At 46.3% G+C, this 27,283-nt stretch overlaps 1 protein-coding gene across 2 annotated transcripts in view; it reads right to left on the bottom strand.

Moving 5' to 3' along the window:
• INPP5D (inositol polyphosphate-5-phosphatase D) overlaps nt 1–27,283 on the bottom strand; it is a 177,177-nt gene that overhangs the window by 140,898 nt on the left and 8,996 nt on the right. For both annotated transcript variants that reach the window (XM_029067359.2, XM_029067353.2), the window contains exon 2: nt 12,784–12,847. In XM_029067359.2, the coding sequence (XP_028923192.1) occupies nt 12,784–12,847 (64 nt within the window). The remainder of the gene's footprint in view (nt 1–12,783; nt 12,848–27,283) is intronic.

Raw genomic sequence — 27,283 nt, forward strand, 5'->3', positions numbered from 1 at the left:
TCCCAACTTGTCTCTCCCCACTTCAGTCTGTACTTCACTCTGCTGCTTGGATAATCCTTCTATAAAAATGTCCTGGGCATGTCACGCCTCTCCTCAAAAATCTCCAGTGGTTGCCTATCAACCTCCATATCCAACAAAAACTCTTCACTCTTGGCTTCAAAGCTCTCCATCCCCTTGCCCCCTCCTACCTCCCCTCCCCTTTCTCCTTCTCCATCCCAGCCCGCACATTCCGCTCCTCTGGTGCTAACCTTTTCACCGTGCCTCGTTCTCACCTGTCCAACCGTCGATTCCTGGCCCACGTCCTACCTCTGGCCTGGAATACCCTCCCTCCTCATATCCGCCTAAAAATCACACCTCTCCCCTTCAAAGCCCTACTGAAGGCTCAGCTCCTCCAAGAGACCTTCCCAGATCAAGCCCCCCTTTCCATCAGTTCCCCCACCCCCATCGCCCCGACTCGCACCCTTTGCTCTACCCTCCGCTCCACAGCACTTGTGTATATATGTACATATCTATAATTCTATTTATTTGTATTAATGCCTGTTTTACTTGTTCTGATGTGTATATATCTCTAATTCTATTTATTTATATTGATGCTTTTGATGCTTGTTTACTTGTTTTTGATGTCTGTCTCCACCTTTCTAGTCTGTGAGCCCCTTGTGGGGCAGGGATTGTCTCTGTTGCTGAATTGTACTTTCCAAGTGCTTAGTACAGTGCTCTGCACACAGTCAGTGCTCAAAAACTATGACTGACCGAGCTTACAGTTTAGAGGGAGCTTTACAGTCTAGGACTGTAGATCTCAGATTTCGGCTACTTCATCATTTAAATACTCCATCGGACACGGCTGCTTGGGGGTTAATAATCGGAGGAAGAAAAAGTTACATTTATATGAGGAACAAACCTTTTTTTTTTCCATTTAAAGATGGCAAAGGCCCAGAAAGAAACAGGAAGCTTAAGCACTGCTGTGGTGGGTAAGCTACTGGCATTGTCTGAAACCAAGCTGACACCAGAAAACGACGAGGACAAATTGTTCTCACTGGGCTCAAAAGCACCGAGACTGAAGTGCATCTCCATTTTCCCCACGAGGATGAGTATGGGACTCTGGGAAATGGGAAACGGCAGGTCTAAGAAAGTGGAGAGGAACAACTGCGCTGGGCAAAATGCAGAACTGAAAGCCTCGGTCCGAGAGCTGATCTACTGCAGTGATGAACAGTCTGCCTTCCCAGCGGGGCCGGTCTTTCCCAAATCACCTTGTCGTTGGCCTTCCATTTTGTGGCTTCTGTTAGGCGGAAAAACCTCAGGACTCTAGCTCTTACCGAGATGGGAACAGTTTTCCATTCAGGGCAATTCACTCAATCAGTGGCATCGGAGTGCCTGTGTGCAGAGCACCGAACTATTGAGCGCTTACTGTGTGCAGAGTACTGTGTACTAAGTGCTTGGCAAAGTACAATACGATAGAGTTGCCTGTTGAACAGGACTTGGGGACAAGGACGGTGAGGGACAGAATTTCTACCTTGATTTATTTTTTAAATCATTGGACGATTTGTTATGTGCCAAGCACTGTACTAGGCGCTGGGGCAGAGGCAAGGTAATCAGGTCCCACATGGGGCTCACAGTCTAAGTAAATGGGGGAATGGGTATTGAATCCCCATTCTGCAGGTGGGGGAACTGAGGCACAGAGAAGTGACTTGTCCAAGGGTATACAGCAGGTATATGGCAGAGCCAGAGCTTGGGTCCCAGGCCTATACTTTTTCCACTAGGCCCCAATGCTTCTCTTCACTGAGCCTTTTATTTCTGAAAGGCACTTTCATTCTCAGCAGAGGGATGAAGGAAATCCTGTCTCAGTCCTCAGCCTTCCAAGAGCTCCACCAACACGAAAGCAGTAGAGAGAGAGCTTTCGTCCAGCTAAGATGGATTCTGTTCCCTCAGCTTCAGGAGCGTGGGTGCGGGGGAGTAGCTGGGCAGATAGTTGCTCACGGAGCTGATCTGTGGCGAATGAATGAATGGAGGTGGAAGGAAGAGGGGTAGCTACCTAAGGATCTCTAGGAAATGACTCTCTCTCCCTCGCCCCTCCCCTCCTCCATCCCCCAGCCCGGTAACTCCGCTCCCAAGATAGATTCCTCGCCACAGCCGGGAGAAGCATACTGACAAACTGGCAGGCCCCGAACCTATTTCGGTCCGCTTCTCATCTTGCTCCAGTTTTTCCAGCTATAAAACAGACGAGGCCGTCGACTATAAATTGCTCTGCCCACAGGAACCGCTGGTGTAGAATTTGCAGCGCGACCGTACCGCAGTGGAAATCACCACAGAGGTCAACCTGGGCCGACACGAAAGCTTAAGAGAGCCACAGCTAATTTCTTCCTTGTGGAATTTTAAAGTAAATCATTTCCACTCTCCTTTGCAGAAGAGGACGACTCAAAGTGGGTCTCGGGACCCCTACCTACACGGGCCTCCTCATGACTTCTCTATTCTCTTCAGAATGATGCCCTAGAAGCCTCCTTGGGGATATTGCATCAGCTCTCCTTTCTCCGGCAAAAAGGTTAATGGGAACAGAGGCAGGAGATGAACCCCCTGCTCAATGTAGAAATAACATGTTTTTCTGCCAAAAGGAAGTGTGGGATTGAGAGTCACCATGGTGACTCAGTCCCAGTCAGAAAAACGAGTGCCACAGTTGCACTCTGCACAGAATCTAACTCGCTGGCTCTTGCCTAAGCAACTGATGTCACCTTTAAGCAGTGGAAACGTCTTGGGTTGTTTTGGTTATTTCGTCTATTCTCTAGAACGAACCTACAGATGCATTTTCCAAGGCTTTGTTAGTTTCTTGATAAAATAAGGGGGAATGTCTTATTCATCTTTCTGTTTTGTTGAAGAAAATAATAAAACTGACGTGCATTCAATTCCACAATGGGAACGTTAATGTGTCCATGAGCTTACTGAAACCCCACAGAGCAGACGTCGGCTCTTAGAAAAAAAAGAAAAGAAAAAGAAAACAGTCTTGTTTAAGCGTGCAACCTTTTGGATGGATTTCAGGAAGGGGATCTGTCTGAAACCTATGACCCTCATACGGAGAGTTATCCTTTAGTTTGAAGCGAGAAGCAGTGAGGCCTAATGGATAGAACATGGGCCTGGGAATCCAAAGGATCTGGTTTCTAATCCTGGCTCTCCCACTTGCCTGCTGTATTACCTTGCATACGTCACTTGACTTCTCTGTGCCTTAGTTTCCTCAACAGCAAAATGGGAATTCAAGTGCTTACAGTGCCCTGCACACAATAAGTGCTTAATAAATATGATTAATTGAATGAATGAATGAATGAATGAATGAACATCTGTTCTCCCTCCTCAGACCGTGAGCCCCACCCACGTGGCACAGGGACTGTTCGACCTCGCATCTATCCCAGCGCTTAGAACAGTGCTTGACAAATAGTAAGCACTTAAATACCATAAAAAGTGCTTAGTACAGTGCTCTGAACACAATAAGCACTCAAAAAATTAACTGAAGAGAATTTTGCAGAAGGTATTGACTCCCTTTTCTCCTTCTACATCACTCCACCACTCTGCTAGCCTCGCTTTGCCTCGTTCTCTCCTGTCTTGCCGTCGACCCCTGGCCCACGTCCTACCTCTGGCCTGGAATGCCCTCCCTCTTCAAATTCGCCAGTCACACTTCCCCCCTTCAAAGCCCTACTGAAGGCTCACCTCTTCCAAGAGGCCTTCCCACACTACGTCCCCCTTTTCCTCAACTCCCCGTCCCTGTCACCCCGACTCGCTCCCTTTGCTCTACCCTCCTCCCCTCCCCACAGCACCTGTGCATATATGTGCATCTCTATCATTCTATTTATATTAATGCTTATTTACTTTTATGATGTGTATATATATCTATAATTATATTTATATTGATGCCTGTTTTGATGCCTATCTTCCCCCTTATAGACTGTAAGCCCTTCGTAGGCAGGGATTGTCTCTCTTTATTGCTGAACTGTATTTTTCAAGTGCTTAGTACAGTGCTCTGCACACAGTAAGTGCTCAATAAATACGACTGAATGAATGAGTGACAGAATTAACGTAATGGGATGGCGTGGGGGTGTTGAAAAGGAGAAGGGAGTCAGAAAGGCAGCATAGAGACGGGGCTGTGGGGAGTATGGCTGGGCCAGAAAGCCATCCCTCATCAGTTCACTGTGGGCAGGGAATGTGTCTATTTTTATAGTACACTCGTCCAAGCGCTTAGTACAGTGTTTTGCACAAAGTGCTCAATAAATATGACTGAATGAACAAGCTTTCAGTCTACGGGGGAGACATATTAATATGAGCCTCAACATCCTCATCCTCTAGATCGCAAACTTGTTTTGGGCAGGGAATGTGTCTGCTATATCTTACTCTCCCAAGAGCTTAGTACAGAGCTCTGCACACAGTAACCACTCAATAAATATGATTTATTGATTGAATGAACACCCGGTCTCCCTCCTCAGACCGTGAGCCCCACGTGGGACAGGGCCCACTCCGTGAAACTCCTTGTGGGCAGGGAATGTGTCTATCGTTGTGCTGTACTCTCCCAAGCACTTAGTACAGTGCTCTGCACAGAGTAAGGGCTCAATAAATACCACTGAATGAATGAATCCCTCTGCCACTGCTGGAGGTGGGGTGGGGTGGGAGAGACAGCAGGACAGAGGCTGACTGGTCTGAAACTTCATCAGTTTGGAGGAACTGCTGCTAACCAAACCCGCCCTTTGCACTGTAGCAGACTGGCTCGGACCAGGAAGAAAGAAATCCCCCATGTCTTTACCGAACGCAGCAGCGAATCCCAGCTTTACTGCTCTATACTCTACTTCTCCCAATCTCTCCTTCAAGAATTTTAGTTCAGATCCTGTGAATCGTATTTTAACATTAAAATCTTTTTTTTTTCCTTCTCAAAGTTTCCACTATGCAATGAAAGTACGTGTCCTTTACAATAAAGAAAATAGACATGTTTGGGCATAGAGTTTTTCAGAGGCACACTTAGAAGCAACAGGCCAATTTACTAAACTGTAAAGTCTCTCTAGACTCTAAGCCTCCTCTAGCCCGAAAGCTTATTTTGGGCAGGAACGCGAGTCTTAATAATTCTGTACTCTCCCAAGTGCTCCGGGAGAGCACACGGTACTCTCCCAGTGCTCTGCACACAATAAGCCCTCAATAAATGTGATTGATTGATGTACTGGATGCTCTAATACCTTCACACCAAGTCAGAGTCACACCTCTGATCATAATCCTCATCTCTTGCATCCACAGATATGGGCTTCCTTCCCTGACTAATTTGATATCTACGATCTCCCGTGGATTTTAACCAAAAAAGATACCTAGCACTGCTGCTGCTCGGGTAACTGCCTCATCCAGTAGATTTATACTCTGTTACCCAATCTCTTCTCCAAAAGCATTTCAGTAAGAATATCATCTGTACAAAATTTGGGCCGGCAAAAATTTCAAGCATTCTCGAGGTTGTGCTGTTATCGTAGAGAATCTTCGCATCATTTCTCTGCACATCAAATCTGGGTCAGAACACTGTCGGTACAATTAAATTCTCCTACATGGTCTCTTTTTCCAAGATCACTTTGCATTTAGCCAAAACTTTAAAACCATTTTTTGAAAAGCCAAATGTATTCGAGTGGGAAGTCTAATTTAAAAGAAACATCACACACACCGACATCTTATTTCAACTGGGGGCATGTTTTGCAATCGAACGTCAAAGACGTATTACTTTTTTATTTTTAGTAGCTAAATTGTTTTTGATGAGTTTCCAATCGAGCAGTTTCAGATCTACTTTTTTACTTTTACCACTTTTCTAAGAGAAAAGGGGAAGGGGGCAGGGAAATGTTGACTGGAGTTTAGACAACAAGCTCCTTGTGGGTAGGGAAGCTGCCTGCCAAATATGCTATATCGTCCTCTCCCAGAGCTTAGTACAGTGCTCTGCACACAGTGAGCACTCAATAAATAGGATCGATCAACCCAAAGGGATGGGGGAGTTGTGTGCATGTACATTTGTAAGATTACAAATGAATTACTCAGCCTGTGAAGACCAAGTGGTATATTGGAAATCACTGGAAATGGGAGTCAAGTACCAGGGTTTCATTTCTAGGTTTAATCCCAATGTACTAAGGGATAAATTGCATCAGCTCTCTGGGCCTAGCTTCATTTTCATTCCTAACTCAGAATCTGAATAGCTTATTATAATAATAATAATAATAATAATAATAATAATAATAATAATAATGATGGTATTTGTTAAGCACTTACTATGTGCCCGGTACTGTACTAAGCGCTGGGATGGATACAAGCAGATTGGGTTGGACACAGTCCCTGTCCCTTATGGGGCTCAACGTCTCAATCCCCATCTGCCACTTGTCAGCTGTGTGACTGTGGACAAGTCGCTTAGCTTCTCTGTGCCTCAGTTACCTCATCTGTAAAATGGGGATTACGACTCCGAGCCTCCTGTGGAACACCTTGATGACCCTGTATCTCCCCCAGCGCTTAGAACAGTGCTCTGCATATAGTAAGCGCTTAACAAATACCAACATTATTATTATTTTACACAAGAGGTAATGAGGCCCAGGGAAGTGAAGTGACCTACCCAAGGTCACACAGCAGACAGGTGGCAGAGCCGGGATTAGAACCCGTGGCCTTCTGACTCCCGGGCCCATGCTCTAACCACTATGTCATGCTGCTCGTCGTGGGCAGGAAACGTGTCTCTTTATTGTTATAGTGTACTCTCCCAAGTGCTTAGTACAGTGTTTTGCACCCAGTAAGCACTGAATAAATACGACTGACTGAATGAACAGTAAAAGAAACACCAAAGCTTCCTCCTATCTTCTCCCTCCACAGTCAGTTGCCCTCACCGGTTGTTTAAAAGGGGGGGGGGGCAGAAAAAAGTACGATATTTGAGATCCCGCGCTCGGTAACTCCCTGCCCCTCAATCTGCTTTTCCAGGATGTGGCAAGGGTCACGGGTGGGTGAGACCACCTCGGTGACGGTGGAAAGGGTGCCCATCAAGGGGGTGTGAAGATGAGTGAGAACAAAGGAGAGGGTTGAGGCAAACACGGATACAAAGAAAAAACACCCAGAGTCAAAATGAAAAAGAAACAAAAGAATAAAAGAGATAAAGGATATGAAGAGTGAGAAATTAATAGAGAGTCGATTAGATTAAGAGAACGACAGCACTGGAACCTGAACTCCTTGTGGGTAGAAGGTGCCTGGTACTTAGTAGGTGTTCAATAAGTACTGTTCTATTACTAGAGAGAAACAAAAGATAAGTCGGGGACAGAAGAATATGAAAAGTAGAAGGAAGAAACGTATTAGGGGAGCCACCGGGAACAGAAACAGCAGAATCAATCGTATTTATTGAACCCTTTCTGTGCGCAGAGCACTGTATTAAGTGCTTGAGAGGGTACGATATAACAGTGCAACAGAGTTGGTAGACGCAGTCCCCGCCCACGAGCTGCAGAAATGGTAAAATATCAGAAATTTTACTTGGAATCAGGTAATATTTTGAAAAGGTTCACTGCCGATCTGAAAAACAACCCTAATTTTAAAATTTTAGCCATTTCAATGATGCTAATAACTTGAATAATTTCCCCTTTTCAAGTGTTAGCTTCCACGTGAGAGTTTAGAAAGCCTATAAGATATTTTTACACTTAATTACATATTGCTAACCTTCATTTTCTCCAACTTGACTTTAATAAAGCAAAACACGCAAATCCCCTGTGTACTTTGGAGCAGATAAAAATGACCTCAAGCAGCGAAGCTCGGAAGGGTAGGCCCAGGGTAACGGCCATAAAGACCAGCAGTCTCAAGACAATGATGGGCAATAGCTCACATCAATGAACTTTCCTGACCTTCCTTTAGTACAAGCAGCTGTTTTCCCTCCTACTTAGGCTGTGAGCCCCATGGGGGACTGAGAATTGCAACCAATCTGATTAATTTTTATCTACCCCGGCACATGACACATAGTAAGTGCTTCACAAATACCACAAAACTGACCAAAAGCCTAGTACAGTGCTCTGCACACGGTATGCCCTCAAAAACCATTGCTGGATTGTTTTAGCTTAAACTCAGGCATGAGTTGTTGAAGGGAGATGGGAGCGACTATTTCTAGCCAAAGAATTAGGTAATTCCAGTGATATAACTCGAGATCATATATTTGCAACAGGAGCGAGTTCCGCAAACTGCAAGCAAGTATCCCAGCACATTACAGGATAACCAAAGAAACGTGCACGCCTTCACCTAAACCCGTGGCCTAGTGGCAAGAACACGGGCCTGGGAGTCAGAGGACCTGGGTTCTAATTCCGGCTCTGCCACTTGTCTGCTGTGGGACCTCACGTCACTTCACTTCTCTGGGCCTCAGTTACCTCATCTTTAAAATGGGGATTAAGAGTCTGAGGCCCATGTAGGATAACCTGATTACCTTGTATCTACCCCAAAGCTTAGAACAGTGCTTGGCCCAGAGTAAGTGCTTAACAAATACCGGTATCATTATTATTATTTAACTGACTGTGCCCCTCAGTCCAAATATTCATTACAGTTAGTGTTCAGATGCACACTATGGCCTAAGATCACAGAACTACTTTAGAACACCCAGTAGAAAAGCCACGGTCTTTCCAGCTACAGAAATATTAATGATTTCTCTAATGGGGAATTCACAAACCTAGCCTTCTTCCAACTGCAATCTTTCTCCGTCTAGCATACCCTCTCCTTCCCCTCTCTCAAAAGTCTCCTCAAATGCCCATCTCCTGCAGGAACCCTCCCCAGATCGGGCAGGGCAACATCTGTCTGGTAATTGACACTTCCTTGTCACGTGCCTGCTGTGTGACCTTGGACGAGTCACTTAACTGCTCTGTGCCTAAATGACACCATCTGTAAAATGGGGCTAAAATACCTGTCCTCTTTCCCTTAGACTGCGAGTCTCATGGGGGACAGGGACCGTTTATAGCAAACCCAGTGCTTGGCACACAGTGAGTGCTTCAGAAGTACCACTTTTATTATCGTTAAGTCTTTCCAGGTTAACAAAATACAAAATTTACATTCCTTAAAAAAGGAACCAATTCAATATACACGAAAAGCAGCGTGGCCTCGTGGATAGAGCACCGGCCTGGAAGTCGGAAGGATCTGGGTTCAAGCCTTGCCACTTGCCTGTTGTGGGACCTTGGGGAAGTCACTTCACTTATCGGTACCTCAGTTACCTAACCTGTAAAAGGGGGATTAAGATTGAGCCCCCATGTGGGACAAGGACTGTATCCACCTGATAGCCTTGTAGCTACCCCACAGCTCAGTACAGTGCCTGGGACACAGTAAACGTTTAAATACCATTTTAAAAAATACCCATCCACTTGGGTAGTATTTATAGGCTAATAAATATGCTGTAATATGCTTGTTAGCATTAGAGACTTTCTGTAATGAACTTAAAATTGTATGGGCCTTCAATCTCAATAAAAAAGGTTACTCCTCTTCCTTTTGAAAAAGGATTGAGTGAATTTTAACTGATTTCAGAGTAGCTAAGAGCATGACCATCCTAATTTTTATGATATTTGCTAAGCACTTATTATGTGCCAGGTACTGTACTAAGCTCTGGGTACAAATAAGCTGATGAGAGTCCACGTCCCACTTGGGCTCACTGTCTTAATCTCCATTTTACAGATGAGGTAACTGAGTCACAGAGAACTTAAAGGACTTGCCCAGAGCCACGCAACAGACAAGTGGCAGACTGGGATTAGAACCCAGGCCCTTCTGACATCCAGGACTGCGGTCTTTCCATTAGGCCACACTGCTCCTCATAAATGTCCCCCACCCTTACCCAAACACAGACTCTTAGGTCAGGTTTGCATCACCCACCATCCCTTCTCACCCTTCCACGACCTTTTGTATTTCTAGCAATCATTCTTGGATAAAAGCCCCAGGCCGTTCTCCTTCAATAATAATAATAATGTCGGTATTTGTTAAGCGCTTACTATGTGCAGAGCACTGGTCTAAGTGCTGGGGTAGACACAGGGTAATCAGGTTGTCCCACATGGGGCTCACAGTCTTCATCCCCATTTTACAGATGGGGTAACTGAGGCACAGAGAAGTTAAGCGACTTGCCCACAGTCACACAGCTGACAAGTGGCGGAGCTGGGATTCGAACTCATGACCTCTGACTCCAAAGCCCGGGCTCTTTCCAATGAGCCACGCTGCTTCAAGGAGTCCACACACTCAATGAACTCGAGTTTGATTCTTGAATCTGGTGATCAGAGAGGCTAGATCACCTGAAGAACAAGATCACCTGAAGTAACAAGAATTGGTTACTTTTTTAAGGAATGTATATTTTCTATTTTGTTAAATTGGAAAGACTTAACAATAATAAAAGTGGTACTTCTGAAGCAGTCACTGTGTGCCAAGCACTGGGTTTGCTAAAAACACTCCCTGTCTCATATCAGAGAGGCTATGGGCCAATTTCTATCCAACTGGCCAGAAAATGAGTGCGAGTGACCTAAGCCTGTCTTTCTGATATCGGGGCAAGCTTCATAAATTGCAGTTCCATTTCACAGGTTTGAAGCAAAAATAGTTGGGTGGCTGGAAATCCTCCATCCTTTCAGGCAGCTGCCATCTTGTTCTTCCCTGATTACACCACTGGGAAAACACTGCTGTAGCAGCGTGGCTCAGTGGAAAGAGCCCGGGCTTGGGAGTCAGGGGTCATGGGTTCGAATCCCAGCTCTGTCACTTGTCAGCTGTGTGACTGTGCGCAAGTCACTTCCCTTCTCTGTGCCTCAGTTACCTCATCTGTAAAATGGGGCTTAAGACTGGGCGCCTCACGTGGGACAACCTGATTAGCCTGTAAATCTACCCCAGCGCTGAGAACAGTGCTCTGCACATAGTAAGTGCTTAACAAATAACATTATTATTATTATTATCATTATCAACCCACATCACTGTCAACCTAGAGTAGGGGTATGATTCCGAGCCCCTTTGGAACTAAAAATAATACGGTCATCTTCTAGTGGCATAACAGTTAGGCTTTGTTTCTTCCACAATCCCCAGCAACAAGATCGCATTACCTAGAGCAGGGCACGAGGTCTAAGGCACCTTCGTCTGTCTCTGGGCCCCTTCAAGACTCCAAATAATTCATTCAATAGTATTTACTGAGCGCTTACTATGTGCAGAGCACTGTACCAAGCGCTTGGAATGTACAGAACGGTAACAGATAGAGACAATCCCTGCCCTTTGATGGGCTTACAGTCTAATCGGGGGAGATGGGGGAGTCTAATCGGGGGATTAGAGAATTCTCATTAGAGGATAATGAGAATTCTCCTTCAAGTGAGGCTCAGCTCCCAGAAGGACGATGGGAGAGAATATAATAATAATGTTGGTATTTGTTAAGCGCTTACTATGTGCAGAGCACTGTTCTAAGCGCTGGGGGAGATACAGGGTCATCAGGTTGTCCCACGTGAGGCTCTCAGTTAATCCCCATTTTACAGATGAGGTAACTGAGGCAGAGAGAAGTTAAGTGACTTGCCCGCAGTCACGCAGCTGACGAGTGGCAGAGCTGGGATTCGAACCCATGACCTCTGACCCCCAAGCCCAGGCTCTTTCCACAGAGCCACGCTGCTTCTCCAATCACTCCAAAGGCACAATGGATTGGGGATTCCTAGGATATGGGTGGAGGGAGGTACAGAGAGGTTAGGGGCAAGATCGTGAACTGAACAGGGGACAATAGGAGAAGTGAGAATCATTACAGGAGGGAGATTCGGGAAGCAGATAAAGGAGACATCAGGAGAAGGTAGCGGGAAAGCAAGTAGTGAAGACGTGACAGATCCCAAAAGACTCATAATACGTTTTTGATGTATCTTTCTAAAAAGTCACAAGTCCTAGTAAAACTCCCACATGCTGAAAAACAAAATCAGATTTGCGTTTCTGCCCTCAGCTTGGATGTTATACCTCTCAAATAGAAATTATTGCAAAAGAAATAGTAATGTAGTCACATACCACTGGGAAGAGTCCAGATAAGTTTTACAACCTTTCCTCTATAATTCTCACTCTCTACTGGGGTGAGAAGGCGGTGGGGGATGTTTCAGAGGTCCAATTTTCAAGCTTTTTTCCAACCTCAAAGCCCTTCAGCATATGCTTAAATTCCATCCACTTCCTTTCATTTTCGTAATACTCTTCTCCCCGACACCCAGTATTACTTTACCCTCGCGATATCCCCAACCCCATGATTTCCACACTAATTTGACACTAATCCCACTCCACCACAACCTCGTCTTCCTTCCTACCTCTTCTGGTCCAGTAAGACTAGCGGAATCTCCTAAGTTTCTACCTCTCCCTTTGAGAAACACTAAGCCCTGAGAATTCGGTGTCCTAGATCTAGGGTCGAGTGGCCATAGCATTCTAGGAAAGTCACCTAGTTTTTCTGACACGGCTCTTCACTTTCCATTTGACCCTAGGACAACTTTCCATTCCATCCTCTTTTCTCTGTTTCGGGAGGGAAACAGACCCCACGGTGTCCTGAGACCAGCAAAAAATGACTTGCAAAACCCCTAAATCTTCCTGCAGAAAATGAACTTTTATAGCACAGACAGAGGTCTACCTACTACCAGAGAAACTATACATTTTTTTTTGAGAATTCTGGTCATAATTTCAAGGTTACTCGGCTAGATTTCTATTTTTCCTTTCCCCTCCACAATCACCCACATACTTTTATGTCAACCCTCACTCACTTTCTCTCTCCCCATTCTCTCCCTCCCTCTCATTCTCCTACTTCACCCACTTGATAAAGTAAGTTTAAAGAAGACTTACCTGGACGGTGAACTTCTCGTCGTCATTGGGCAGAATCCTGTACGTATACACGCAATTGTGGTACCTGCAACACATCAGAAGAGATGCCATAAATACACAATTTTGAAATTGGAAAGAGTTTCAGAATCAGACCCGGGCAATCTGAAGCTAAAGGTCTCGGGAGTGAGGTTTCTCTTCGATTTAGGCGTCAAAAACTCTGAGTTTTCATTTTGATGCTGCCTTCTGACAGCTGTCTCTCCCTACAAATTGACACAGCTCTTTAAGAGCTTCACATGTATAGGATGGAAGTGGGGTTTGGGTCTTCCTGGTAGACTACCCTCTTGGCCACTTCACATTTCTCACAACCAGTGGAATATGGGCCTATTCCGAAGAGCTTTGTGAAGCGGCGTGACCTAGAGGATAAAGCATGGGCCTGGGAGTACCTGGGTTCTAATCCCGGCTCTGCCACTTATCCGCTGTATGACCTCGGGTAAGTCATTTCACTTCTATACGAGAAGCAGCGTGGCTCAGTGGAAAGAGCCCGGGCTTGGGAGTCAGAGGTCATGGGTTTGAATCCCCACTCTGACACTTGTCAGCTGTGTGACTGTGGGCAAGTCACTTCACTTCTCTATTCCTCAGTTACCTCATCTGTAAAATGGGGATTAAGACTGTAAGCCTCACCCGATTACCCTGTATCTACCCCAGCGTTTAGAACAGTGCTCTGCACATAGTGGGCGCTTAATAAATACCAACATTATTATTATTCTATGTGTCTCAGTTCCCCCATCTCTAAAATGGGGAATTAAGACTGAGTCCCATGTGGGATAGAGGCGATGTCCAACCAGATTAGCTTGTATCTATCCCAGCACTTAGTACAGCGCCTGGCATTTAGTAAGTGCTTAATAAATACCCCAAGAATCATGAACAACCTATCCATTTCAGAAGACTGGTCAACCTAGAAAGAATCTGATCAATTTCAAAACAGCCCCGCTGAGCAGAAAAATACTACGGGCATGGTGACAGAAGAGTAGACGTATCAGCAAGGAACATGATTGTGCCTAATCAGACTTCTCAAATCATTTATATATAGCAGAAGTGAGAAACTACCCACCATATGTAGATTAGGGACTCATAGTCTCTGTGCAAACAAGTGAAAGACCGTATAATGGAAAATACGTAGACTGGCTAGAAATCTGAGAAAAATCCAGTCAGATCTATGAGAATCATCCTCACGCCTGAGCCGGCTAATTTGATATTTACGGCATGATGACCTCGTCCCATCATTCAGCGGCTCTCGCTGTGGGAAAATAACGGGTAGGAAGGAAGAGGGGTTGGGGGAAGGGGGGCACTCCAACCGAAAAAGAGTTCGCTTTACAGTCTGACCTTTTAGAATCCCGTCAGGCTGGTCTAGAGTGGAAAACCTACTGGTTGGCTGTAAGGGTGCTCAGCTTCTGCTACAGCACTAAGCACCGAGTCACACGGTGAGAGAAGATGGCCGAACTGCAATCCGTGACTGTTCCCAGCTCTTACCACAACATTCCCTCACCACGAAACTCGCTGGTGCGGCCCATTCTTCTGGATTTCTTTCTCCTGCTCACACTAGTAGACTCCGTGTCCCCTTCATCACCCCCATTCTTTCCCCATTTCCAAGTCCCTTCTGATCATGAGATTGAATTGTAGAGATGAAGACATCACCAGGAAATGAAAATAGCAAATGCAACCACACTTTTGTGCACAGGCACACTGTAAAAAGCACTGCCAGTCTTAAGTCTACTGTCAACACTAATATCTTCAGTTTAAAAAAATCTGTGATTGGTATTTTTTGATGCTGCACCGTGTCCATAACGCTATACTAAGTGTTCTAAGGTGTACAAAAGAATAATCATAGTATAACATTGGTATTTGTTAAGTGCTTACTATGTGCCAAGCACTCTTCTAAGCGCTGGGGTAGATACAGGGTAATCAGGTTGTCCCACGTGAGGCTCACAGTCTTAATTCCCCTTTTAGAGATGAGGTAACAGACACCGAGAAGTCAAGTGACTTGCCCGAAGTCACACAGCTGACAGGTGACGGAGTCGGGATTAGAACCCATGACCTCCGCCTCCTAAGCCCATGCTCTTTCCACTGAGCCAAGCGGCTTCTCGAAGATACAGTTTCTGACTTCAAGATCCTTACAATCTAATTGAGGAAGACCCGTAAAATTTAAAATTAGGAGAAAGAGAACGGTTAGCTGGATAGTTGGAGAGGTAAGAACCTAAATCACAGAACTGGTAAATAGATAACAATAATAATAATAATAATGTTGGTATTTGTTAAATGCTGACTATGTGCAAAGCACTGTTCTAAGCACTGGGGTAGATACAGGCTCTCAGGTTGTCCCAGGTGAGGCTCACAGTTAATCCCCATTTTACAGATGAGGTCACTGAGGCACAGAGAAGTGAAGTGACTTGCCCACAGTCACACAGCTGCCAAGTGGCAGAGCCGGGATTCGAACCCATGACCTCTGACTCCCAAGCCCGGGCTCTTTCCACTGAGCTCTTTCCACTGAGCTACTGAGCTACGCTGCTTCTCCATCTGTTCGAGAGTTTGGTGGGTGGGTGGTCGTGCCTCAGTGGTAAGTTGGTAGGTCATTCATTCATTCAATCGTATTTAGTAAGTGCTTACTGTGTGCAGAGCACTGTAATAATAAACAATAATAATAATAATAATGTTGGTATTTGTTAAGTTTACTATGTGCCAAGCACTGGGGTAGAGACAAGGTAATCAGGTTGTCCCACGTGGGGCTCACAGTCTTCATCCCCATTTTCCAGATGAGGTCACTGAGGCCCAGAGAAGTTAAGTGCCTGGCCCAAGGTCACACAGCTGTGGCAGAGCGTACTAAGCGCTCGGGAAAGTACAATACAAGAATAAACAGTGACATTCCCTGCCCGCAACGAGGAGTCAGGGAGAGGGTCAGTTAGCAGAAAGCAGTCACGATCACATCCTCACCCCCCACTACTGAACACCAGGTTGGATACTGCACAGATATCCATTCCACAGGTACACAATAAACGTTCGGGTGGCCAAGGAGAGATTCCATCAAAGCCACAATCTCACGCTTCTCTTAGGCCTCGTTGCCCCGTACTGTAGCTCCACGTTCCAAACTACCAGGTCTAGACTGCAGTCGAAACCGTTAGTCTGGGTAAGCGGGGCGGAATCTCTTCTCCGTCTCAACTTCTTCACGGAGCGGAGGGGTTCCGCTCGGTCGGATGAAATCCCTTTTCCCCCCTCCCTTCAAAAGAAACGAGCAGGCCTTTTCAGCTATCCCCTCAGACAGCTACACCAGGGAGCTAGAGCAAAAACCACGACCGATGCAGCCTTATGACATTTCCTCCTGCCGATACGTAGACGAGACGGAGGTGAGAACAACCTCTCTTACAGAGCAGAAGACGGCTACTCTGCGCGCACGTCGACCACACAGAGAGCGCGAGGGGAGACGTAGCGCGGAACCCAAAGAAGGTTAGGGGGTGGGGAGGGAAAGAAAGAGATCACGAAAGCGATAATCACCCAAGCTCCGTGGCACTGAAGATAAAAAAGGATTCTCAGAGTTAGATCTGGAGGCTTCCCTTTATGAACTTTTTCAAAGAGGATCTAAAAGTAGCTTAACGGGGAGGGGTTTCTAGTCATTCCCAAAATACACGGGAAGGGAAATGTGAGTACAGGAAGAGCGAAGGGTGTCCTCTCCATGGAAATCCTCATCTCGGTCTTATTGTTCCCTTGGAGAACAAAAGATAATCTCGGCGAACCCAATTCACCGCCGAACAGGAACCGGCCCCGTTTCCATCTCATCTAGTCCCCGAGATAAAGCCGCTCAAGAAACAAAGATCTTGCACCTGCCGTGTGAGCGCCAGATCTCAGAGTCGAAAAGACCCCACAAGAGATTCAGTCTCTACCCTGAAAAGAATTCACGTCAATCTATTTCCCGCAGATAGCTTTTTGTCGCGGAGGCTGGCCGAACCACATCTCCCTAGCGCGCGTGCTCGGTTGTTAATCGCTCGAAGGACAGGGTTCAAACTCGACAGAATTAATCAGAACGATCAGTTCTTACTGAAAGAAAGACCGCTGAGCGTAAGGGAATGTACTGAATGCTATAATAATGATGTTGGTATTTGTTAAGCGCTTTTATCTTGTTAATGAGATGTACATCACCCTGATTCTATTTATTTGCTATTGTTTTAATGAGACGTTCTTCCCCTCGATTCTATTTATTGCCACTGTTCTTGTCTGTCCGTCCCCCCCGACTAGACCGTGAGCCCGTCAAAGGGCAGGGACTGTCTCTGTTACCGATTTGTACATTCCAAGTGCTTAGTACAGTGCTCTGCACATAGTAAGCGCTCAATAAATACTATTGAATGAATGAATGTGCAGAGCACTGTTCTAAGCGCTGGGGTAGATACAGGCTCTCAGGTTGTCCCATGTGAGGCTCACAGTTAATCCCCATTTTACAGATGAGGTCACTGAGGCCCAGAGAAGTGAAGTGACTCGCCCACAGTCACACAGCTGCCAAGTGGCAGAGCCGGGACTCGAACCCATGACGTCTGACTCTGAAGCCCGGGCTCTTTCCACTGAGACACGAGGGTTTACCCGGTTCTGATTTTTGCATGGTTGCTGCCCTCAAGGAGTTAATGATAATAATAATAATGTTGGTATTTGTTAAGCGCTTACTATGTGCAGAGCACTGTTCTAAGCGCTGGGGTAGATACAGGGGAATGAGGTTGTCCCACGTGAGGCTCACAGTCTTCATCCCCATTTTCCAGATGAGGGAACTGAGGCGCAGAGAAGTGAAGTGACTTGCCCACAATCACACAGTCGACAAGTGGCAGAGCCGGGAGTCGAACCCATGACCTCTGACTCCGAAGCCCGGGCTCTTTCCACAAAAATCCGGTTCTGATTTTTGCACGGTTGCTGCCCTCAAGGAGTTAGACTGGGACCTCGTTGTGGGCAGGGAATGGGTGTGTTTATTGTTGTATTGGACTCTCCCAAGTGCTTAGTACGGTTCTCCGCCCACAGTGAGTGCTCAATAAATAGAACTGACAGAAATGGAGGTCCCAACACTCCCCTAGACTGTAAGCTCACTGTGGGCAGGGAACACGTCTGCCAATAAGCGTGGCTCAGTGGAAAGAGCCCGGGCTTTGGAGTCAGGGGTCATGGGTTCGAATCCCGCCTCCGCCACTTGTCAGCTGTGTGACTGTGGGCAAGTCACTTCACTTCTCTGGGCCTCAGTTCCCTCATCTGGAAAATGGGGATGAAGACTGTGAGCCCCACGTGGGACAACCTGATCCCCCCGTGTCTACCCCAGCGCTTAGAACAGTGCTCTGCACATAGTAAGCGCTTAACAAATACCGACATTATGATTATATTGTACTCTCCCAAACAGTACAGTGCTCTGCTCGTGGTAGGCACTCAAATACCGTGGATTGCCTGATTGTCACCTTTCTCACTGGACGAGAAGCAGTGTGGTGTAGTGGATAGAGCATGGGCCTGGAAGTCAGAAGGTCATGGGTTCTAATCCCAGCTCCGCCACGCCTCTGCTGTGTGACCTTGAGCAGGTCACTTTATGAGAAGCAGCGTGGCTTAGTGGAAAGAGCACGGGCTTGGGAGTCAAAGGTCGTGGGTTCTACTCCTGGCTTCGCCACTTGTCAGCTGTGTGGCCTTAGGCGAGTCACCTCTCTGTGCCTCAGTTGCCTCATCTGTAAAATGGGGATGAAGACTGTGAGCCCTACGTGGGCCAACTTGATTACCTTGGATCTACCCCGCCGCTTAGAACAGTGCTTGGCACCCAGTAAGCGCTTAAACAAATACCAACATCCTTATTATTATTGCTTTTACTTCTCCGTGGCTCAGTTACCTCATCTATAAAATGGGGCTTGAGACTGTGAGCCCCACACGGGTCAGGGACTGTGTCCAACCTGATTTGCTTGTATCTACCCCAGTGCTTACTACAATGTCTGGTTCATAGTAAACGCTTAACGTATCCAATTCAATAGTATTTACTGAGCGCTTACTATGCGCAGAGCACTGTACTAAGCGCTTGGAATGTACAATTCGGCAACAGATGGCGACAGTCCCTGCCCATCAACGGGCTTACAGTCTAATCGATAATAATGTTGGTATCTGTTAAGCGCTTACTGTGTGCAGACCACTGTTCTAAGTGCTGGGGTGGATACAGGCTAATCAGGTTCCCCACGAGAGGCTCACAGTCTTTGCCCCCATTTTACAGATGAGGATAACTGAGGCACAGAGAAGTGAAGTGACTTGCCCACAGTCACACAGCTGATGAGAGGCAGATCTGGAATTCGAACCCATGACCTCCGACTCCCAAGCGTGGGACACCCTGATTATCTTCTATCTACCCCAGTGCTTAGAACAGTGCTTGGCACGTAGTAAGCACTTAAATACCAACATCGTTATTACTTTCACTTCTCTGTGATCTCAGTGACCTCATCTGTCAAATGGGGATGAAGACTGTGAGCCCTACGTGGGACAATCTGATTACTTTGTTTCTACCCCAGCGCTTAGAACAGTGCTGGGCACATAGTGAGCGCTTAACAAATACCAACATAATTAACAACATATACCACAGTTGTGATTATTATTATTATCCAAACTTGACTGCAGCTTAAGCCTTTTCACTCAGCTCACTGTCTCAGTCCGTTCCTCACACTGCTGCCCGGATCCATTTTTCTGAAACCTCATTCTGCACCCAACCACCCCACTCCTCAAAAACCTCCTCCAATTGCCCATTCTTCACATCGAGCAGAAATTCTCGATAATTGGCCTTCCAGCACTCCGTCAGGTCCCTTCCTCTTCCTTATCCACTCCCTCGCCCGACTACACGCCAGCTCGTCCTCTTCAGTCTTCCCTAGCTGACCTTACTGAGGTTTGTTCTGTGGCTCAGCGGAAAGAGCCCGGGCCTGGGAGTCCGAGGTCCTGGGTTCGGATTCCAGAACTGCCACTTGTCAGCTGGGTGCCTGGGGGCAAGTCGCTTCACTTCTCTGGACCTCAGTTTCCTCATCTGTAAAATGGGGATGAAGACTGTGAGCCTCACGTGGGACGATCTGATTACTCTGTATCTACCCCAGCGCTTGGGGCAGTGCTCTGCACATAGTAAGCGCTTAACAAATACCAACAATATTATTTCCTGCCACTCACCTCTTGCCTACCCCTTTCCTGTAGCCTCCCCTCCCCTACTTCACATTTGCTAGATCACTGTTCTCCCCATCTTCAAAGACTTTCTGAAAACCCCTCTCCAGGTGACCTTTTCTGAATTAGTTTCTCAACTCCCCACCTTCTATCCTCCAAACTGGTACGTCAATACTCGAGGGCCACCTAAGCAGTGAAGTACTCGCAACCCCCAAGAGAACTTAGATATAAATTTAATACACTTTATTAGTTCCTTCTTCCCTCCCTCTAGACTGTGAGTTTGTTGTGGGCAGGAAACATGCCTGCCGACTCGGTTATAGTGTACGGTCATAACATTATAATGGTATAATGAAGCAGCGTGGCTCACTGGAAAGAGCCCGGGCTTGGGAGTCAGAGGTCATGGGTTCGAATCCCTGCTCTGACACTTGGCAGCTGTGTGACTGTGGGCAAGTCACTTCACTTCTCTGTGCCTCAGTGACCTCATCTGTAAAATGAGGATGAAGACTGTGAGCCTCATGAGGGACAACCTGATTACCCTGGATCTACCCCAGAGTTTAGAACAGTGCTCTGCACATAGTAAGTGCTTAACAAATACCAACATTATTATTATTACTCTCCCAAGCGCTTAGAACAGTGCTCTGCACACAGTAAGCATTCAATAAATACAACTCATTGATTCTTTCAGGACTTTAGTAGTCTGTTTCCCCTTCTAGATTGAAAGATTCTTCTTGATGGCAAGGATCAGGTATTATTCGGCTGTACCCTCCCAAGCACTTAGTAGAGTACTCTCTATAAAGTGCTCAATAAATACTATCGATTAGTAATAAAAATCTAATTTAGAGAAACAGCATGGCTCAGTGGAAAAAGCAAGGGCTTAGGAGTGAGGGGTCATGGGTTCTAATCCCGGCTCCACCACCTGTCAGCTGTGTGACTTTGGGCAAGACAACTTCTCGGTTCCTCAGTTCCCTCATCTGTAAAATGGGGATGAAGACCGTGAGCCTCACGTGGGACAACCTGATTACCCTGTATCTATCCCCGCGCTTAGAACAGTGCTAGGTACATAGTAGGCGCTTAACAAATACCAACATTATTTTTATTATTAGAAAAACTCCTTTGGAGCTCATGGGTCAGGTTTGTGTTTCATTTATTTCTTGCTCCCTCTAGACTGTAAGCTCGTTGTGGGCAGGGAATGCATCAACCAACTCTGTTGCGTTGTACTTCCCCAAGCTCTTAGTACATGCTGTATATATTCATATTCTATTTTATATTTATATTAATGTTTGTGTCCCCCTCTAGACTGTAGGCTTGTTGTGAGCAAGGAATGTGTCTGATTTATTGTACTCTCCCAAGCACTTAGTACAGTGCTCTGCACTAAGTAAGCACTCAATAAATACAATCGACTGCTAGGCACGCAATAAGTGCTCAATAAATTGAATTCATTGGTGTGCACGGAAAATGAACTAATTTTAATTTGCAATGATAGAAACAGGATGCTTTCCGTGGAAGTCTCCAGAGCAGAATTCCCAGGTCTCCAATACTGGGTGAAAGAAGGGGAAAAAAACAAACAAACAAAAAAACCACCTGGTAAGTCCTCAGAAATGTTAAGCAGTCAACAGCAAGGAGCCCGAACCAGGGCTGTGAAAAAGATGAGTGAAGAAAGAAGGTTTGAAATATCTTTCATGCCTTGCCATGCTGTTCAGAACCCCGGGCTCCACGGGCCAGGATCAATATTATGGTGGGATCATTCAGCCCTTCAGAAGTCAATGGCTTCAGGCCTCTCTGGGCATGAAAAATTCACTGGTGAAAGATAAATAAGCAGGCACCACAGAGAGAGTAGTGTGAGGCAAACCTTGAAGTTCAGTGACAAACATTTCTGCGTAGGTCTTTTTTTAAAAATTTAATTACTAAAATGTCCGGCTCTTTCTCATACACTGGGCCCCAGTGCACAAACTGTATTTTCCCCAATTAAATGGCAGAAGATATTTTGGAATGGCAAGGAAGGATTTTAGCTTATGCTTCCTTTTTCCAAATGGGAATGGAGAGGGAGGAAAAAAAAAAACCCATCAAGGCAGATGATAAAGGATTGTTTCTTGACACTGTCGCCTAGTGGAAAGAACAAAGGCCTGAAAGTCAGAGGACCCCATACTAATTCCAAGTCCACCACCTGCCTGCCGAGGGACCCTGACAGTCACTTTACCTCTCTTTATCTCCGTTGCCTCAGCTGTAAATTGGGGATTAAACACCTGTTCTCCCTCTCATTTAGACTGTGATCTTCATGTGAGACAGGGACTGTATCGATCTGATTATCTTATATCTACTCCAGCGCTTGACTCGTCTCTATTTGTTGCCAAACTGTACTTTCCAAGCCCTTAGTACAGTACTCTGCACACGGTAAGTGCTCAATAAATACGATTGAACGATCATTTAAATACCACAACGATTTATTATGCCAATGCTACAACTATGAGAAGTAGAATCCACTTCTCTGTTAGAATTCTCCGGCTGGCATAACAGCCAGAACGATCCACCTTGTCTTAACATGGGCAAGATTTCTCAGGTGCCACGATCTCAACTATAGTTTACCTCTCTTCTTTGCTCAATCAATCACTAACATGCTCTGGTACAGCGTATCATGAGAGTTTGAAAGAGTACAGTAGAATTTACTAGAAATAATCCTTGCCCTCGAGGAGCTTTCAATCTAGTAGGAGGGAGGTGGAAACTAAAATAAATTAGAGAGGAGAAAGTAAGAGGGTATGTACATACCGCTACTGGGTGATTTAGGGTGAGGGAAAGAGAAATTAATTGGCAAAGATGGGGAGAGTAGCGGTCTTTCAGGTATAAAGTAGGGGAGGGCTGCTCGATTTGTACATTCCAAGCGCTTAGTACAGTGCTCTGCACATAGTAAGCGTTCAATAAATACTATTGAATGAATGAATGAATGCTCCAGGCAGAAGAGAAGGGTGTGAACAAGATGTCAGAAATGGGAGACATGAGAACAAGGCACAGTGAGGAGTTTGAAGCGTATGAGCTGGAATGTAGTGGGAGAAAACAGTGGATAAGCAATTGGGATAGAGTCAACCTTAAAGTCTGCTCGGTGAGGAGTTTCTGCTCGACGCTTAGAGGGATGGGCAACCACTGGAGGTTTTTGAGACGTTGGGAAGACTTGTGGAGAACGATGTTTCAGAAGAATGATCCAGTCGGTAAAGACTGGAGAGGAGAGGGGCTGGAGGCAGGGAGGTAAGAGAGGAGGAATGACACAGTGATCAAGTACCTGTAGGATGCAGTGGCCATTTGAAAAGAGAGGAAGGAGTGAGTTCTGGAAAGGCTGTGGATGAAGAACAGGATTTGGAGACAGACACTCTGGGAGTTGAAAGAGAGGGAGGAGTCAAGGATGATGCCAACAGCATGGCCTAGTGGATAGAGTACAGGCCTGGGAGTCAGAAGGACCTGGGTTCTAATCCCTGCTCTGCCACTTGTCTGCTGTATGACCTTGATCAAGTCACCTGATATCTATGTGCCTCAGTTACCTGATGATTATGTGAGCCCCATGTGGGACAGGGCCCAGGTCCAACCCGATTTGCTTGTATCCACCCCAGTGCTTAGTACAGTGCCTGGCCGATTAGACCGTAAGCCCGTCAAAGGGCAGGGACTGTCTCTATCTGTTACCGATTCGTACATTCCAAGCGCTTAGTACAGAGCTCTGCGCATAGTAAGCGCTCAATAAATACTATTGAATGAATGAATAAGCTCTTAATACCGCTATTATCACAATTATTATAATGTCCTTAGGAGTCTGAGAAAGGAGGAGGATGGTGGTGTTGTCACGTCAACCGTTGTGGAAGTGAAATAGACTCATTCCTCTAAGGGCCACATTAAAGGTGGTTCTACGACGGTTCCACTGAGAACCCATAAGGCCTATTTTCACAGTACTAAGCTGGCAATTAGTAAGTGCTCTGCACACAGTAAGCGCTCAATAAATATGCTTGATTGATTCGTAGTCGTAGCCTCCCTAAGGAATCCTGTGATGTAGTGAAAATCCTCACCCCGCTCAATCCTTCCTGATCCCTGCCTGGCCTAGCTGAGCAGTGGGACTAGGACAGCCTGGAAAAACCACTCAATCACCCCGCCCCCTTCTACGTCACCTCGCTGATTTTGTACGATAAAACCGGTCTGTAGACTTCACTCGTCTAATGCCAAGTTACTCACTGTGCCTTGATCTCATCTATCTCGCCGCTGACCCCTTGCCCACATCCTCCCTTCTAGACTCAAACTCTCTCTCCTTACATGGATGCCCAGCACTCTTCCCACCTTAATAATATTGGTATTTGTTAAGCGCTTACTATGTGCAGAGCACTGTTCTAAGCGCTGGGGTAGACACAAGGGAATCAGGTTGTCCCACGTGGGGCTCACGGTTTTAATCCCCATTTTACAGATGAGGTAACTGAGGCCCAGAGAAGTGAAGTGACTTGCCCACAATCACACAGCCGACAAGTGACAGAGCTGGGATTCGAACCCATGATCTCTGACTCCAAAGCCCGTGCTCTTTCCACTGAGCCACGCTGCTTATTAAAAATCCCATCCCCCTCCAATAGGCCTTCCCTGACTAAGCTCTATTTCCCCCTTCACACTACTCCTGCAACTCCTAGGCATCGGATCGAAGCAGCGTGGCTCCGTGGAAAGAGCCCGGGCTTGGGAGTCAGAGGTCATGGGTGTGAATCCCAGCTCTGCCACTTGGCAGCTGTGTGACTGTGGGCAAGTCACTTCACTTCTCTGGGCCTCAGTTACCTCATCTGTAAAATGGGGATTAACTGTGAGCCTCACGTGACAACCTGATTACCCTGTATCTACCCCAGCGCTTAGAACAGTGCTCTGCACATAGTAAGCGTTTAACAAATACCAACATTATTATTACCCTTTAAACATTTGATAGTCACCTCACAGTACTTACACACATATCTTAATTTATTTCTGTTCATGTCTGTCTCCCTCTCTAGACCCTAAGCCCCTTGTGGGCAGAGAAAGTGTCTACTAAGTCTGGTCACACTCTCCCAAGTGTTTGGTGCATTGTTTTGCACCCAGTAAGGGTTCAATAAATACCATCCTTGGGTAAAGTGAACAAGCATCAATTTGGGTACGACAGTCATTGAAGCGGGGTTTTTTGGTTCCAGTTCTGCTTTTTTTTTTTTTTTTTTTTACAGTGTTCATCTCAAGAAGCTGTGAGGCTTAGTTGATAGAGCACAGGCCTGGCAGTCAGAGGACCTGAGTTCCGATACCATTCAATCGTATTTATTGAGCGCTTACTGTGCGCAGAGCGCTGTACTAAGCACTTGGAATGAACAATTCGGCAAGAGATAGAGACAATCCCTGCCCAACAACAGGCTCATGATCTGCTGTGTGACCTTAGGCAAGTCATTTCACTTCTCTGTACCTCAGTTACCTCAGGTGAAAAATGGGGATTAAGAGTGTGAGCCCCGTGTGGGACAGGGACTGTGTCCAACCCGATTTGCCATATCCACCTTGGCACTTAATACGGTGCCTGGTGCATGGCAAGTACTTAAATACCACAATTATTATTACTAATAATAATAACGCCTACACTCTTGTTATTTTACTCTGGCTATCCAAGAGCAAAGGAGTGTAGAAGGAAGGCGTCCCAGGTGGACTCAGAAGGAATTAAGAATACTGCTAAATATTTCCTTCAAAAATCTGTCCTCTGGAATTCCAACCCCCCAAAGCCCTTGTGCTCAATGTCCTTCTCTCCTCTCCGGGCTTCATATTTCCGCACAGCTTTAGTTACTGTTTAGACCGCCAAATACGTGGTCATCTTGAGCCCAGATCTGAGCAACCCACGGAAATCGTCACAAATTCATTTATTCGTTCAGTCGTATTTGAGCGAGTGCTTACTGTGTGCAGAGCCCCGTACTAAGCACTTGGAAAGTTCATTTCAGGAACAAAGAGAGACAATCCCGCCTACACAGGGCTTACAGTCTAGAAGGAGGGAGACAGACATCAAAACAAGTAAACGGGCATCATTATAAATAGAATTATAGATATATACACGTCAAAACAAGTAAACAGACATGAATATAAATAGAATTATAGATATACACGTACGTACACAAGGGCCGTGAGAGGGGAGGGGGGTAGAGCAAAGGGAGGGAGTCGGGGCCATGCGGAGGGGAGGGGGAGCCGAGGAAAAGGGGGGGCTTGGTCTGGGTCTTAGTCATAAATGAGCGAACGCATTTTGCCCGAACAGTAGCGCTTCAGAAACGATGCTGGCCCACGCTCTGTCCCCAACAGAAAGGAAAGACGAGTGGGCTAGCCAGTTTGGGGGTTCCCCCGATCTTTTCCAGGGGACCAACCAGGGATCGGTCAGCTCATCCTGCTTCTAGAGGGCTAGAAAACAGAGAGATCCAGAAAGCTTTCATTCCTCCTCCCATCCTCTCACGCATTACCTCGATAAAGCTCACTCCGGCAACTACCCCCCAAACCCCAACACGTGCCACACACGCACGAGAAAATCATCCACCGTAACCGCCGCCATCCCTCCCAACCCAGATGGTCCCTGCTCCCAGCAGGATCCTCGCCTGCCAGGCCAGGGATAAAAGGTATTCCCATATACACCCGCTGCACGAGGCCTCCGCAAAACTCCGGGAACTCTGAACCCCAAGGAGCCCTCTAGCCACAACACCCTATTGATTTTGTTTTTGTTTCATTTTGCGTATTTGTCAGTGTTGTGTTTTAATGTTTCATCCTTCCCGAACTGTCCGTCTCCAATCCCTTCTCCCCATTTATACGCTCAGGTTGCCTCCCCCGCAGCCTCCCAGACTGAGGAACGGGGACCAGTGCCTAACTCCCATCTTAGTATTCCTTCCCAGTGCTTAGTACAGTGCTCTGAACCCGATAAGCACCTAATACTATTACTGTACAACACACAGGAAATTAAAACTATTAACCATTTTAATAGAAAACTTAATAAATTAATTAGGTAACAACTGTAAAACACATTCCTTTCCAAAGCACCTCCTTTTAGCCCGCCTACTCACCGATTTCCTCCTACGACCCAGCCCATACACTTTGCTTCTATAACACCAACGCTGAGAACACTGCTTGGCACACAGTAAGCGCTTAAATGTCGTAATTATTATTATTACTGTATCTCGTTCTTGTCTGCCTCGCCATCAACCCCTTGCCCACATCTTCCCTCTGTCCTGAAACTCCCTCCATAATATCCAACAGACCACCACTCACCCCACCTTCAAAGCCCCGCTACAAAAGGGCTTCCTTGATAAACACTCCCTAACCCTAACCACCCTCCCTTCTGCTTCGCCTACAGTCC

The sequence above is a fragment of the Ornithorhynchus anatinus genome, chromosome 1 (genome assembly GCF_004115215.2).
Source record: "Ornithorhynchus anatinus isolate Pmale09 chromosome 1, mOrnAna1.pri.v4, whole genome shotgun sequence".
NCBI lineage: Eukaryota > Metazoa > Chordata > Mammalia > Monotremata > Ornithorhynchidae > Ornithorhynchus > Ornithorhynchus anatinus.